At 65.4% G+C, this 13,381-nt stretch overlaps 3 protein-coding genes across 4 annotated transcripts in view; 1 reads left to right on the top strand and 2 right to left on the bottom strand.

Annotated features, from left to right (window-relative positions):
- Positions 1-5,862, top strand: part of GABBR1 (gamma-aminobutyric acid type B receptor subunit 1) — a gene marked incomplete at its 5' end in the record, with an annotated part of 7,683 nt that extends 1,821 nt beyond the window's left edge. Inside the window, 15 exons of the mRNA XM_085322463.1 lie at positions 5-106; positions 461-526; positions 670-861; positions 990-1,232; positions 1,599-1,662; positions 2,410-2,487; positions 2,658-2,808; positions 3,300-3,432; positions 3,751-3,867; positions 3,963-4,070; positions 4,202-4,295; positions 4,503-4,630; positions 4,722-4,850; positions 5,171-5,314; positions 5,614-5,862. Of these exons, the coding sequence (XP_085178589.1) occupies positions 5-106; positions 461-526; positions 670-861; positions 990-1,232; positions 1,599-1,662; positions 2,410-2,487; positions 2,658-2,808; positions 3,300-3,432; positions 3,751-3,867; positions 3,963-4,070; positions 4,202-4,295; positions 4,503-4,630; positions 4,722-4,850; positions 5,171-5,314; positions 5,614-5,862 (1,998 nt within the window). The remainder of the gene's footprint in view (positions 1-4; positions 107-460; positions 527-669; positions 862-989; positions 1,233-1,598; positions 1,663-2,409; positions 2,488-2,657; positions 2,809-3,299; positions 3,433-3,750; positions 3,868-3,962; positions 4,071-4,201; positions 4,296-4,502; positions 4,631-4,721; positions 4,851-5,170; positions 5,315-5,613) is intronic.
- A 1,990-nt stretch (positions 5,863-7,852) lies between these two features.
- On the bottom strand, positions 7,853-9,972 carry RNF225 (ring finger protein 225). 2 transcript variants are annotated; one of them, XM_085322461.1, is made up of 2 exons: positions 9,956-9,972; positions 7,853-8,657 (listed from the first exon to the last, which is right to left on the bottom strand). In XM_085322461.1, exon 2 carries the CDS (start codon positions 8,639-8,641, stop codon positions 7,907-7,909), a length of 735 nt encoding a protein of 244 aa, XP_085178587.1. In that variant the 5' UTR covers positions 8,642-8,657; positions 9,956-9,972; the 3' UTR covers positions 7,853-7,906. The 2 variants fall into 2 exon arrangements, with proteins under 2 accessions (XP_085178587.1, XP_085178586.1); XM_085322460.1 differs by lacking the exon at positions 9,956-9,972 and adding an exon at positions 9,149-9,955.
- A 58-nt stretch (positions 9,973-10,030) lies between these two features.
- Positions 10,031-12,843, bottom strand: RPS5 (ribosomal protein S5). The gene is made up of 6 exons (XM_085322462.1): positions 12,735-12,843; positions 11,149-11,254; positions 10,802-11,011; positions 10,485-10,613; positions 10,304-10,402; positions 10,031-10,145 (listed from the first exon to the last, which is right to left on the bottom strand). The coding sequence occupies exons 2-6, from the start codon at positions 11,251-11,253 to the stop codon at positions 10,077-10,079; spliced, it is 612 nt and encodes a 203-aa protein (XP_085178588.1). The 5' UTR covers position 11,254; positions 12,735-12,843; the 3' UTR covers positions 10,031-10,076.
- Positions 12,844-13,381: the final 538 nt, after the last annotated feature.

The following is a 13,381-nucleotide window of genomic DNA, read 5'->3' as shown; positions in this document are numbered from 1 at the left end:
CCAGACCCTCGACGACCTGGACCAGCGGGTGAAGGAAGCCGGCCTCGAGATCACCTTCCGGCAGAGTTTCTTCTCCGATCCCGCCGCGCCTGTCCGTAACCTCAAGGTGAGCCCGCCCGGACTCAGGGCACGTCCCCGGCCCGCGGTCTGCCCCCCACCCCCAGCACCCCACCACCACCACCGCCGCCGCCGCCGGGGTGCAGCCGGAGCCGTGCCCCGCGCCCCGAAGGGGACGCGCCCTGCACCGGCGGCGAGGTGGGATCCGACCGCGCGTCTCCTCCGGCGGGGAGACGGGCCCACGGGAAGAGCGCTGCCCTTGAGCCCGGGTTCAAATCCTCCTCCGCTTCGGACCCGGCCGTGCAAACGCAGGCAAAACCGCCGCGCAGGAGGGCGGGCGGCGCAGGCGGCGCGGGCGCCCGCCGGGAGCAGCCCAGCTCCAGCGCGAGCCGTCTCCCCGCAGCGCCAGGACGCCCGTATCATCGTGGGGCTCTTCTACGAGACGGAGGCGCGCAAAGTCTTCTGCGAGGTGAGACGGGGGCGCGCGCGCTGACGGACGGACGGACGGACAGGCTGCCGGGATGGATCACGGGGCGCGGGGGGGAGGAGGGTTGCACGAGCCGGTGGCGGCGAAGAAGGACGGAGGGACGGACAGCGGCTCGCCCCGCGCAGGTCTACAAGGAGAAGCTGTACGGCAAGAAGTACGTGTGGTTCCTCATCGGCTGGTACGCCGACAACTGGTTTCGCATCAAGGACCCGGCCATCAACTGCACCGAGGCGGAGATGGCAGAGGCCGTGGAGGGGCACGTCACCACGGAGATCGTCATGCTCAACCCCGAGAACACCCGCAGCATCTCCAACATGGTACGGGAAGGTGGGGGGGACAACGGCCCCCACGGCGAGGTCAGCGGGGGAGGACCGGTCCCGGGGCTCCGCTCCATCCCACCCGCCACCTGACCACCTTCTCGCCCTCCTCCTCGCCCGCCTCGTAGACATCCCAGGAGTTCATCGAGAAGCTGCAGAAGCGGCTGGGCAAGAACCCCGAGGAGACGGGTGGTTTCCAGGAGGCGCCGCTGGCCTACGATGCCATCTGGGCCCTGGCCCTGGCCCTCAACAAGACCTCGGCGGAGCTGGTCAAAAAGGGGCTGCGCCTGGAGGACTTCAACTACAACAACAAGAACATCACCGACGAGATCTACCGGGCACTCAACTCCTCCGCCTTCGAGGGCGTCTCGGTGCGTGGCCTGCTCCCGGCACGCGTCCCGCGCGTGSTCCTTGCACGGCTGGTCCCAACGCCGCCCCTCGTCCGAGCACGTCCGGCCCCCTTACACGCCTGGCCCTGGAGTCCGTGTGACCCCCCCCCAACACGCACCTGAGCCGCTGGCACCCCCCCAGCCCCTGCTTGCCCCACCGCGGTCCCCTCTCGCCAAGAAGGTTTCCCACGGCCCCAGCTCCTCCACCTTGATCCCCACGAGCCTCTCCCAAAAGACTCCCAGGGCAGTGAAAACTTTTTGCCCCCCCGACACCCCTCAGGGCACGCGGTCCCAGGGGCCCGGGCAGCACCGCGGCGCCCTGACGCCCGTCCCCATCCCACCGCACAGGGCCACGTCGTCTTCGACGCCAGCGGCTCCCGCATGGCCTGGACCCTCATTGAGCAGCTGCAAGGTGAGCGAGCGCGGGCAGCGGCCGCAACAGGGTGACAGCATCACCGCGCTGCATGCAGCAACCGCCACCGAGCAGCCGGCAACACCCCTTCACACACAACCACCGCAGCAACCACAGCATGTGTCAACAGCCTACCGCCGGTGTGAGTGAACACAGCGTTTGCAACACAGGGTCACAACACAGGCTGCAGTACGAGACAGCCGTACAAGGCAACAGCACCGCAACGACACCCGGCACTACAGCGCCACAACACCGCCTCAGTACACAAGACAACACGAGGGGCACCACCACCCTTCCACACAGCYGCCTTAGAAAAGACAACAGCAAAATAATCACAGCATCAAAACCCCTCCAACAGTCCTTGCTGCACACAACAGTCACTCGCATGCAACAAGCCCCATCGCCTGTAGAACAAAAATGCACACCAGGACACACGCACAGCACCACAACCCTTTTTGCAGTGCACCAGCCAACAGTGCCCTGCACCGTGCGCACAACTCCACGCGCCAACACCGTTTGCCTGTAGGAACAGTCGTACCCAACGAGAACACTCACWACTTATCAGCATAGCCATGTGTCCTCAAGTGGTGCGTGTGTCAGCCGGTGCACGTGTACAGCCAAACAGCCTGGCCGCTGCACAGCCACTGCTAGGTGTGACAAGTGGGGGTGTGCAGAAACACCGTAGGTTGGCGGGGTGTTGCACAGGGGCTGTGCCTCCTGCCTGACCCATCCCCGCTCCYCACACAGGCGGTGTCTACAAGAAGATCGGCTACTACGACAGCACCAAGGACAACCTGTCCTGGTACAACAACGACAAGTGGATCGGTGAGAGGGGCCGCGTGGTGGCCGGTGCTGCCTGGAGAGGGATGCTGGGGGGGGGGTTCCCAGTGCTTATGGGGTCCCCCTGGGGCTGTGGGGAGTTCCTGCCACAGGCAAGGGTGGGGAAGGACCCAGAACTCCCCCCCGTAGCCCTAACCGCACCGTGGGCTCTGCAGGAGGTGCCCCACCAGCCGACTACACCAAGGTCATCACCACCTTCCGGTTCCTGTCCCAGAAGCTCTTCATCTCCGTCTCGGTGCTGGCCTCGCTCGGCATCCTGCTGGCCATCATCTGCCTGGCCTTCAACATCTACAACGGGCACGTCCGGTGGGTAACCAGCCGCCCCTGCCCCGCACCACCGTCCCCGGGTGTAGGGCAAGCGTTACGGCTTGTCCTCTTCGTGCCTGCCTACGGGCCAAAACGCGACCGCGGCAGCAGAGCGAAGCGGCGCGTGGTTACCCGCGCCCGCGGGGGTGGGAGGGATTATTTATTCTCACGTGCTACCTACGGAAGGGAAAAGAAGCAAATGACAGAGGTTGCTATTGACAGTCATCCTCGTTGCTCGAGCGGGAGCAGCTCGCTCCGGAGGAGCTTCTGGTGCTGTTAAGGGCCTTAACCGTAGCGCGTGGCTTCCACCCTCCCCGTGCCGGGGCTTGTTGTCTGCCGGTCCCACTCCTTCCCAAGGACAAAACCAGCAACGCTTCMCCGGTCCCTTCAAATCAGCACGCRTTGCGCTTAGGCATAGCTGTTACCACCTTCTTCTTTGCTTTTTTTTTTTCCTTCTAAGGAAAGGTGTTAACAGCTCCCCCCCCCTCCAGGTACATCCAGAACTCCCAGCCGTACCTGAACAACATGACGGCTGTGGGCTGCACGCTGGCGCTCGCGGCCGTCTTCCCCCTGGGMCTGGACGGGTACCACATCGGGCCGGGGCTGTTCCCTTTCGTCTGCCAGGTAAGGCCAGGCAAGGCTGGCGGGGTGTAGGGGTACAGCCGCAGGGGGTACAGCCACTGGGGGGGACAGCCAGAAGGGGTACAGCCAGAAAGGGTACAGTCAGAAGGGGTACAGCCAGAAGGGGTACAGTCAGAAGGGGTACAGCCAAGCGATGGGGTTGGGTACAGCCAGAAAGGATGCAGCCAAAGGCGTACGTCCAGGTGGTGGGTACACCCGGAAGACGTACAGCTGGAGGGGTACAGGCAGAGCCGGCTAGCCGGAGGAGAGTAGCCAGGAGGTGTAGCCAGCACTCCCCCACCGACCACGTGTCCTTCGCAGGCCCGACTCTGGCTGCTCGGGCTGGGGTTTAGCCTGGCGTACGGCAGCATGTTCACCAAGATCTGGTGGGTCCACACTGTCTTCACCAAGAAGGAGGAGAAGAAAGAGAAGCGGAAGGTGAGGGTTGGCCCCTGTGGGGCGTTCGGGGGAGGGCTGGGGGTGCTATGGGGTGTCCCCCCCCTCGGTGGCTCCCTGACCCCCCCACCTCCCAGACTCTGGAGCCCTGGAAGCTGTACGCCACGGTGGGGCTGCTGGTGGGGCTGGATGTGGTCACGCTGTTCATCTGGCAAATCGTGGACCCTCTGCACCGCACCATCGAGGTGAGGCACTGCTGGGGGGGAAGCTCACAGCATCGGAGCACTGCTGGGGGCGGGGGGAGCTCGCAGCAAAGGCCGCTGTCCCCCCCCCCCAACCAGACACTCACATCCCTTCTCCCACCCCGTCACCCCAGGAGTTCACCAAGGAGGAGCCCAAGACAGACACCGACGTCTCCATCCTGCCCCAGCTGGAGCACTGCAGCTCCACCAAGATGAACACCTGGCTCGGTGGGCATGGGGAGTCCTGGGGGGGGGTGGAAAGGAATAGGGGAGCCCCAGCAGGTCTAGGGGCGCAGGAAGGACTTGGGGGGGGCAGGCAAGGTTGAGGGCTACAGCTAGGGTTGGGGAGCACACAGCAAGGGGTCCAGGGGAGCCCATGGAGGTCCAGTGGGCCCCCCCCATACTCTTTTTCACCACCAATCCTCTTCYTTCCAGGGATATTTTATGGCTTCAAGGGGCTGCTGCTGTTGCTGGGCATCTTCYTGGCCTACGAGACCAAGAGCGTGTCCACGGAGAAGATCAACGACCACCGGGCCGTGGGCATGGCCATCTACAACGTGGCGGTACGGCGCGGGGCAGCCGGCTGGAGAAGGGGCGGTCGTATCCCCATCCCACGTCCCCTGTGACGACACCAGCACCTCCCCGTTCCCGCAGGTCCTCTGCCTCATCACCGCGCCCGTCACCATGATCCTCAGCAGCCAGCAGGACGCGGCCTTCGCCTTCGCCTCGCTCGCCGTCGTCTTCTCCTCCTACATCACCCTGGTGGTCCTCTTCGTGCCCAAGGTGCCACACGACCCGTTGGGGAAGGGGCTGGCGGGGACCGGCTGTTTCTCCGCCTGACAGCCAGGGAGGGAACAGCTATCTGGGTAGCTGCCAAGAGATCTGACAGTCGGCAGAGGAAGGCTCGGTGGGTGTATCCTCCGGGTGTAATATCAGGCTGTAAAGGTGCATTCTCCAGATGTAGGCTCAGGGTGTTGGCTCTGGCAGGTGGCAGGGTGTTGGTTCTGGCAGGTGGCAGGGGAAAGTGAGCCGMCTGTATCCTCCGGGTGTTGGGCCGGGGGCAGGCGGGGGGTCTCGGCTCTGACAGCCGGGGGCGGTTGCAGATGCGACGCCTCATCACCCGGGGCGAGTGGCAGTCGGAGCAGCAGGACACCATGAAGACGGGCTCGTCCACCAACAACAACGAGGAGGAGAAGTCCCGGCTGCTGGAGAAGGAGAACCGCGARCTGGAGAAGATCATTGCCGAGGTGGGCGCGGGGATCCCCGTGACGGGGCTGTGGGGCGCTGCCGGCAGAGCCCGAAGAGGGGTCGAGACAGGCGGTGGCGTTGAGCTGTTGACATCTAGGCAGCGTACGGGTGTGCCAAGAGGGGTTGTCAGCTCGGGAGCCCCGCGCCCACCTCAACACCCCAACTGGGGTGGTGCGGGCAGGCTTGGGGGGGGGGGTCCAGCTTGGCACGCGCTGCTGGCGGGAGGAAGAGGGGAGAGGGGAGATGCTGGACGGACGGACGGACACCGGGCTCACCGCCCGCCTCTGCGCCCCGGCAGAAGGAGGAGCGGGTGTCCGAGCTCCGGCAGCAGCTCCAGGACCGGCAGCAGCTCCGGTCGCGCCGGCGGTCGTCCAACCCCTCCCGCGAGGCCGACAACCACTTTGCCCCAGGGCTGGGGGCCGCCCCGGCCCCGGCCCCCTTCTACCAGCCCAGCCTGCCCCTCGTGCGCTGCCTGGTCTCCGAGCAGGCCGACAAGCTGGGACGCGGCAACTGCGACGGCAGCCGCGTCCACCTCCTCTACAAGTGACCCCCGGAGCGGGGAGGGGCGGGGCCAAGCGCCGGGGGCGGGGCCAAGCCGGCCGGGGGCGGGGCCAAGCAGGGAGGGCGGAGCCTTTTTTCCCTTCCTTTTTTTTYCCCCCTTTTTTTTAATGGGTCTCCATCTCGCCCTCAGCCCGTGTCTCCGTCCGCGGCTGTGCCTGGGAAACTGGGCTCAGCGCGGGTGTGTGTCCTCCGCCTGTCACCTGCCTCCGACTGTTGTCGGAGCAAACTGTGGGGCTGTTCCATAAGCAAGCGGGTGGCCAGAACGAGTGACGCCTGTGGGCTGAGATAATCAGGAAACACTCCACCCCCCCAACTCCTCTCCAGTCCCCCGGCTCCGGCTGTAGCACAGTCGGACAGCCCAGCAAACGCATCACCACCACCACCCCCAAAAAACAAAAATCCCTGCTACATGCACACAACTTTCCTGCGTCGCCCCGTGCTGTTGTGCACAGCCGGAGTCAGGCTCCCGCTACACACGGCCCGGGTGTAGCAGGCGGCTGCGCTCAGTCAGTCCCCTGCACAGTGTTATTGTAGCCTAGGAGCGGGTCTGCCTGTCGATGCAGTCGATGCGGGGGGAGGCCACGGGGGCCAGGGAGGGGGTGCAGCCGGCTGTGTGGCRAGCGGCTGGCCGTGATGCCTATAAGTTACTGTCAGGCTGTAGCGTACCACTGAGTCTAGTTGCTCGTAAGTTTAGTCAGACTTTAGTGCACAACTTTGGTTATTTGTACGTACAATCAAATCGTATTGCACATCGGGATCGGGTTACTGTAATGTACTGTCAGGCTGTAGCTCATGACTGGCTGGGGCCAGTTGTTGGTACAGCCAGGTCTGGGTCCTACCTATTGTCCGACTGTAGCTCACACCAAGCTCCAGCAAGGCATGAGCACAGTCGGATGGTCGGTGGCTGGGTCTGGCTACCTGTATGTTCGATCAAGGTGTATGTACCGCTCCGTTGGGTTAGGTTACTGTCCTGTATGTACAGACTGTTGTAAACAACAGGGTCTGGTTTCTCATATGTACAGTCGCACTTTAGTGAACAACCGGACTCTGGTTATTCTCACTTGTCTGTGATCTTGTTTAGCCAAAAAAAAAGGGGGGGGGAAATCAATCAAGCAACCCCGTACCACCACTGAGGGGTTGTTGCTGCACTTGCTCAGACCCCCAGCTACCCCCAAAACACTGGACGGTTGTAGCCGGATTGCAGCCTCCCTCCCCAGCACCTGGGTTGTGCTCAGCCCCGGGGTTTGAGGTGACGACGAGCCCGAGGAAACAGCCCGGCTCTTTCTGGAGCAACATCTACCCCATTTCTGCACCACCCCCAAACCATGGGCGGGGGGGGGGCTGCGCAGCCCCTCTCCTCTTCGCCGCGGTATCGGGTACAAGCCCACACCCCCAAAGCACACACGAACACCGTCACTGCGCCGGGCTGGGCAGGCTCCCGCCGGTATCGGGGCCGGCTGTGATAGGGGTTGGGGAAGGCGACGGCTGTGCCAGGCACCACCGCGGGGACCGGGGTGAGGTGTGTGTGCGTGGGGGGGGGGGGGGAACCGATGCACGCGGGCACAACCGGAGGGAGCAAAATTGGGCCCCTCGCCACCCCCAAGCAACACCCTCCCCCCCAACCCCAGCACACAACCGGGGGGGGGGTACGTTCCAGGTGTCCCGGCTCTGGGGAACCTTCCCAAGCACAAATGACCCCCCCCAAAGCAGGACCAACCCCCCCCCCAAAAGCGAGCCTGGGACCCAGGCGTCCTGGCACTGGGGGGGGGTTTGGGGGGGGAGATCTTCCCCCTCATTTGCACCCCGCCGGACGGGGAGGGGGAATCGGACTCATCGCGCTTTAAAAAGACACACCAGGACGCAGTCGGCGTGCAGAAAATCAGCCCTTTTAATACAGGGGACATCGGCTCGATCTCCCCCCAAAATCCTGACCCCCCTCCAAGTGAGGGGCACTGTGACCCCCCAGCTCCCCCCCATAGCTACAAGCTCCAAGTCCATAAGCGCCCGGGGGGACACATCCCACCGCCCCATCAGTGCTGGAGAGGTGCCGGCCCCACCAGGGCGTTGGAGAACCATCCTCCACGGGCAACGTCCGTGGTGCGGGGSTCCCCGTGCGCCGCGGGGGTGACGGGGGCCTCGGGGTCGCCRTACAGCGGACCCCAGGTCTGCGGGTCGCAGCTGCTGTTGCTAGCCGGGACGCCGGCTTTGCACGACACGGGCAGGAGGAAGAAGAGGAAGACGCTGCAGAGCGTCAAGCCCCCCACCACCAACAAGGAGGCGGCCAAGGCCACCGCTTTGTAGAGCGGCCACCGGTCCGAGGTCCAGGGCCAGCCGCGGCCCCGGGGCGGGTTGCGGGGCTGGGGCCGCCCCACCTCCAGGCTGAGGGCCACCGTGGGCACCTGGCCCGACTTGGGCGCGGGGCGGACGTAGAGCAGCCCCTTGGGGCGGCTGAAGCGGACGGAGCCGGGGGCGGCGGGGACGTCGGCGGGCAGGAGGGCCAGCAGGTCGGAGCGGGTGGGCAAGGCGGGGAGGCCGCGGCGGCGGGGCAGAGCCGTGGGCCGGCGGCACACGGGGCAGAGCAGGGTGCCGGCGGCGGGGGCCGTGACGCTGAGCCGGGCCAGGCACTCCAGGCAGAAGGTGTGCCCGCACGCCAGCGCCTTGGGCACCTTGAAGACGCGGTCGTAGCGGGTGAAGCAGATGATGCAGTCCAGCGGGGACCCCTCGGACTCCCCGGCGAGGCTGGTCCTGGCCGCGGAGCACGTCATGGCGGCGGCGACGTCCCTGACAGGCGGAAATTATTTACCCGGCAGCGATAAGAGCCGGGGCAGCCCGGCGCGGGGGTGGATGGGGGGAGGAGGACGGACACCCCGTGCTGGCAGCCCTGGCGCTGCCCAAGCGCCGCTTGGGACACCTCGCCCCGGAGCAGGTAGCACCTCGGGCTCAGCAGCGTCCCGAAAGCGCCCACCCCAGGCCTCCCTTGCCCACGCTCCTCACCCCGATCCCAAGAGCCACCCGTGTTTGCCGTAGTCAAACACCCCCTCGGCCCTGGGGGTGGCCCCACGGTGCCGAAGAACCTCCTACACCCAACCCTCGGGTCTCCTGGAGACACCAAGGGCCCCGCGAAACCTCCTCAGTCCAACCTTCGAGCTGTGCCAGCGCCTGCGGCGCCGCTTGCTCAAATACATCCCAAGCTCGGGGGTCCTCCAGCCCTTCCAAAAGGCTCCCTCGCCCCATGGCGCTGTGCCCCCCAGCTCTGCCCGGTCTGTACTCACCCACACCCAGACACGCCGGGGGTCGGGGCGGGGAGAAGGAGCAGGAGCCCGCCAAGGTCCCGCGCAGCTCGCGCCGGGCGCAGCCGGTCCTGCCTGGAACTTGCGCCCCAGGGAGGACGCTCCCGCCGTCACGCCCACGGCCGGCGCCGCGTTACACCGCGTCCGCGCGGGTCTGGGCGAGGTGCCGGGTCGGGTTTGGGGTGGGGAGGTGGGGGGGATCCTGCCCCCGGCACCCCGCTGGGGATCAGCCCCCGGGGGTAAAACCCTTAGCACAGGCGTGTCGCTCCACACCGGAACGGACACGGCGCAGGGAGCCGACTCTTATCCGTCCTGCAGGCACCAGCCTCCGCCAGCGCCCCGGGTCCAACCCCCAACCTTGGCTCTTGTCCCACTGGCCCGGGCCACCTTGGCAGCTGGAGGAACTGGTTCCCAGGGCAAAGCCCTCTCCCCCAGTCAGCCACAGGGAGACGCCTCTGTTATATATTTAACACGGGTTTTCTTCCTCCTTCAGCCCCTCCCCGGAGCCGTCGGCAACCCATCTCCCTCCTCTCCCGGTCCCAGATCCCCACAGGCAAAGGGAAAGAGGGAGCGCAGTGGGGACAGAAGGGAGGATCGAGACAAGCCATCAGCTCGAGCACCACCTTCCCCGTCCCCAGGGAAAGGGGAGCTCTCTGTCCAGGGCCAGGCCCGGGAGTAGCCACCAGGCGAGCTGGGGACATCCCCGTGCCAGGGGACGAGGCAGCAGCTCTGCCAGGCCTCAGCTACGCACACACCCTGGGAGGGGACCCCTGGGCACCCCCTTCCCACCTGGAGGCAGCGCCAGGCCGGGGACAGAGGAGGAGAACGCCCAGCCCCACTTCGAGCAGCCTCAGGGCACAGAGGGACCGAACAGAAGTGAACTTTATTCGCGAGGCCGCAGCAGCATCTTTTAACGGTTGGACTTGGCCACGCGCTCCAGCTCGTCCTTCTTCTTGATGGCGTAAGAGTTGGAGGAGCCCTGCGGGGCGAGATCAGAGCTATCAGGCCTTGCCCCGGCAGCAGAGCGGGCACCACGGGACCGCATCCACCCGCCACGAAGGCGCCCGCAGAGCCGACGGGCCCAGAACGGGCTCGGGGCGCGAGCGGCGCCAGCCCCGTCCCATCCCGCCACCTCACCTTGGCGGCGTTGATGAGTTCGTCCGCCAGGCACTCGGCGATGGTCTTGATGTTGCGGAAAGCGGCTTCGCGGGCCCCGGTGCACAGCAGCCAGATGGCCTGGGGGAGCAGAGATGTCAGGGTCAGGGCGCCCGGAGGGGTCCCCGCGCCCAAGGAACGGAGAGGAAAGCAGGGGACTCACCTGGTTGACGCGGCGCAGCGGGGACACGTCCACAGCCTGTCTCCTGACGGTGCCGGCGCGGCCGATGCGGGTCGAGTCCTCGCGGGGTCCGCTGTTGATGATGGCGTTAACCAGGACTTGCAGGGGGTTCTGCCGAGGCGCAGGAGGGGAGGAGAAATCAGCAGTGGGCAGGCAGCCCCCCACATCAGCTTGCACCCAACCCAGACCCCGTTACCTCCCCGAAACCACCCCGTCACTACGTCTCAACACCCAACGCCACCTGCTCACCACCTCCGCGCCCACATTTTCCCCCACCCAAGTCCCCGCAGCGCCCCCACCTCTCCGGTGAGCAGGTGGATGATCTCAAAGGCGTGCTTGACGATGCGCACGGTCATGAGCTTCTTGCCGTTGTTGCGCCCGTGCATCATCATGGAGTTGGTGAGTCGCTCCACGATGGGGCACTGGGCCTTGCGGAAGCGCTTGGCCGCATAGCGCCCGGCGCTGTGGGGCAGGTACTTGGCGTACTTCTCCTTGACGGCGATGTAGTCCTGATGGGGCACAGACCGTCAGCGACCTCTCGCCACGCTCTGAGACTCGGGCACGCACGGAAGGTGCCAAGCAGGGAACAGAGGGCACCTAGAGTCCTGCTTTAAACCCTTCTCTCCCCCCCCCACCAAAAAAATACCTGGAGGGAGATGTCATTGATCTGCACATCATCCGTGCTCCACTTGCCGAACAGTTTGATGTCGGGGGTCTCCGTGACGGCAGGCGCTGTCTCCCAGTCGGTCATTCTGAGGACAAAAAGACAGGACAAGGGTCAGGGGAGGCAACGCAGAGTCTCGTTTTCCCTGTGAGCCTGGCCGTCCCACCGGCTCTCGCTATCGAGGCGATCCCCACCTCTGTGATCCAGAGGTACGGATCAGTCCCCGCTGATTAAGAGGAAAGCGTGAGCACTTTTGGGTGGTCCTGGAGCCTGGAAGGGACGAGACTCCACCCAGGCACCCCTAGATGGGTCCTGCTGGGAAACACCTTTCCTCTTGGAAAGCAGTGACCTCCAGGAACAGTTCTGCATCCACAGCCACCCTGAACGGGGCAGGACAGGGGAGAGGCTCTTGCATAGAGCACTGGGTACTCAGCCTAACCGTGTGGGTACCCCCAGACACAGTGTGCACGTGTCAGGAGCGTGGGACTGCAGATGCACACGGGACACATCCCAGCTCCATGCATGCATCTCCGCACCCTAGAGCTGTTCCTGGTGACACAGTGCCCATGCGTGCTGGATTCAGGTTGTTCACAAGCACAACAGGGGATGTTTCCAGGGAGTGTGTTTGTGTTTTTGTGCCAGGAGGCAGCTCGAACCCCCTGAGCAGAGGCTACATGTATCACACTGTACTTTACGAGGGTGCACTCGGCGCTGTGTGTGTCACTGTGCACATACAGGCAGTATCATCAGGCTGTGCAGACAGCACGCACAGAGGAGCGTCCCAAGAACAGGGCGCGTACGCACCAAAGGACGTCCCAGAGTCTGCTATCTATGGGGGTACAGGTCAGAGTGAGCGTGAAAGGAGGAGGTCCGTGCCAAGGGGTACAAACAGCCCCACAGGGGTGTCTTCAGGCCCCTGCGTGCACCAGGAACGGGCCTGGCTGCAGGAGAGCTCTGACACTGCTCCCCGTGCTGCCAGAGGGCTGCCCTGCTCCAAGGGGCAGGGGGAGGCCTCCCCTTAACCTGCCCCACAGCGAGCCCTCTCCACCACCTCCTATCTAACACACCCCAAAAAGCAGCCACCCCCCAAACTCCTCCTACCCCGGACCCCCTCAGACCCAGAGAAACCGCCCCAGACACCAACCCAGGAAGCCCTCAGCGCCTCAGAGACCCTAAATAAGACACAGACACTCCCCAGCACCAACCACCAGCCTGAGGCCTCCCAGATTTTGCCTCGGGAAGTTCCAATATCGCCCTCCAGGCCTAAGACCTCCCAAATTTTACCTCAGGAAGCTCCAATATCGCCCTCCAGGCCTAAGACCTCCCAAATTTTACCTCAGGAAGCTCCAATATCGCCCTCCAGGCCTGAGGCCTCCCAAATTTTACCTCAGGGAGGCCCAACAGCCTCCCCCACGCCTGAGGCCTCAACTCCCCCCACCAGGCCTGAGCCCCATCCCCCGACTCCAGGACACCCCCGAGGCTCCTCCGCATCCTCCCCTTCCTCAGAAGCCCCCTCCGACACCCCCCTAAGCCCCGAGCCGCCCCCCGCTTCTCCCGACCGCGCTCACATGGCGGCGGCTCCGGCGTCCGGCAAGGGAGGGGGTTGAAAAAGGGCCGCCGCGGGGTCTCCCGGGCTCTTATGCAGGGGCCGGCGTGCACTTCCGGCCGCGCATGCGCAGCGGCCCCGCGCGGCCCCGCGCTTCCGCCCGGACCTTCCCCGCCCCCGCAGCCCCGCCCCCGCCCCTGTAGGGCGCATGTGCTTCCGGGAGGCCCCGCCTCCTGCCGCAGGTTGCCGCCGCGCAGGCGCAGAGGCCGCCGGCGAAGCGCGCCCGGCCATCTTTGTTGAGTGCGTCTGCCCGAAGTTTGCCTCTTTGTGGGGGGAGAGAGCGAAATGACTGCCCCCTTTTTTTGGGGGACCACCCCCTTGGGGGGTAGGGCGGTCAGACGAACCCATGAGGGTCAGGGAGCCCTAATGGTGGCCCGTAGGGATCAGGAACCTCTACAGGGAGACACGGGAGGACGGGGGGGGGAGCAGGACCCCAGTGGGGCACCCTTGGGGGGGGCAGGACCCAAGTGGGGCTCCCTGGGGGTCAGGGATCCGTAGGGGGTGGACACAGAGCCCAATGGGGACCCTGCGGGGGGTGGACAGGACCCTCATGGGGGTCCCTGAGGAGGGATGGAGACCCCAATGGGGGGCACTGAGGGGGGCAAGGAT

The sequence above is a fragment of the Rhea americana genome, unplaced genomic scaffold, assembly GCF_003343005.1.
Source record: "Rhea americana isolate MKP2758 unplaced genomic scaffold, rheAme1 scaffold_778, whole genome shotgun sequence".
NCBI classification, from domain to species: domain Eukaryota; kingdom Metazoa; phylum Chordata; class Aves; order Rheiformes; family Rheidae; genus Rhea; species Rhea americana.
This window is presented reverse-complemented; position numbering and strand designations above follow the sequence as displayed.

Coding starts and splice junctions, on each gene's coding strand:
- RPS5 (XM_085322462.1), bottom strand. CDS start 11,253: ATGACCGACTGGGAGACAGCGCCTGCCGTCACGGAGACCCCCGACATC. Junction 10,614..10,801: donor TCCACCTGCTCACCGGAGAG/GTGGGGGCGCTG, acceptor GCGCCTCGGCAG/AACCCCCTGCAAGTCCTGGT. Junction 10,146..10,303: donor AACTCATCAACGCCGCCAAG/GTGAGGTGGCGG, acceptor CTCGCCCCGCAG/GGCTCCTCCAACTCTTACGC.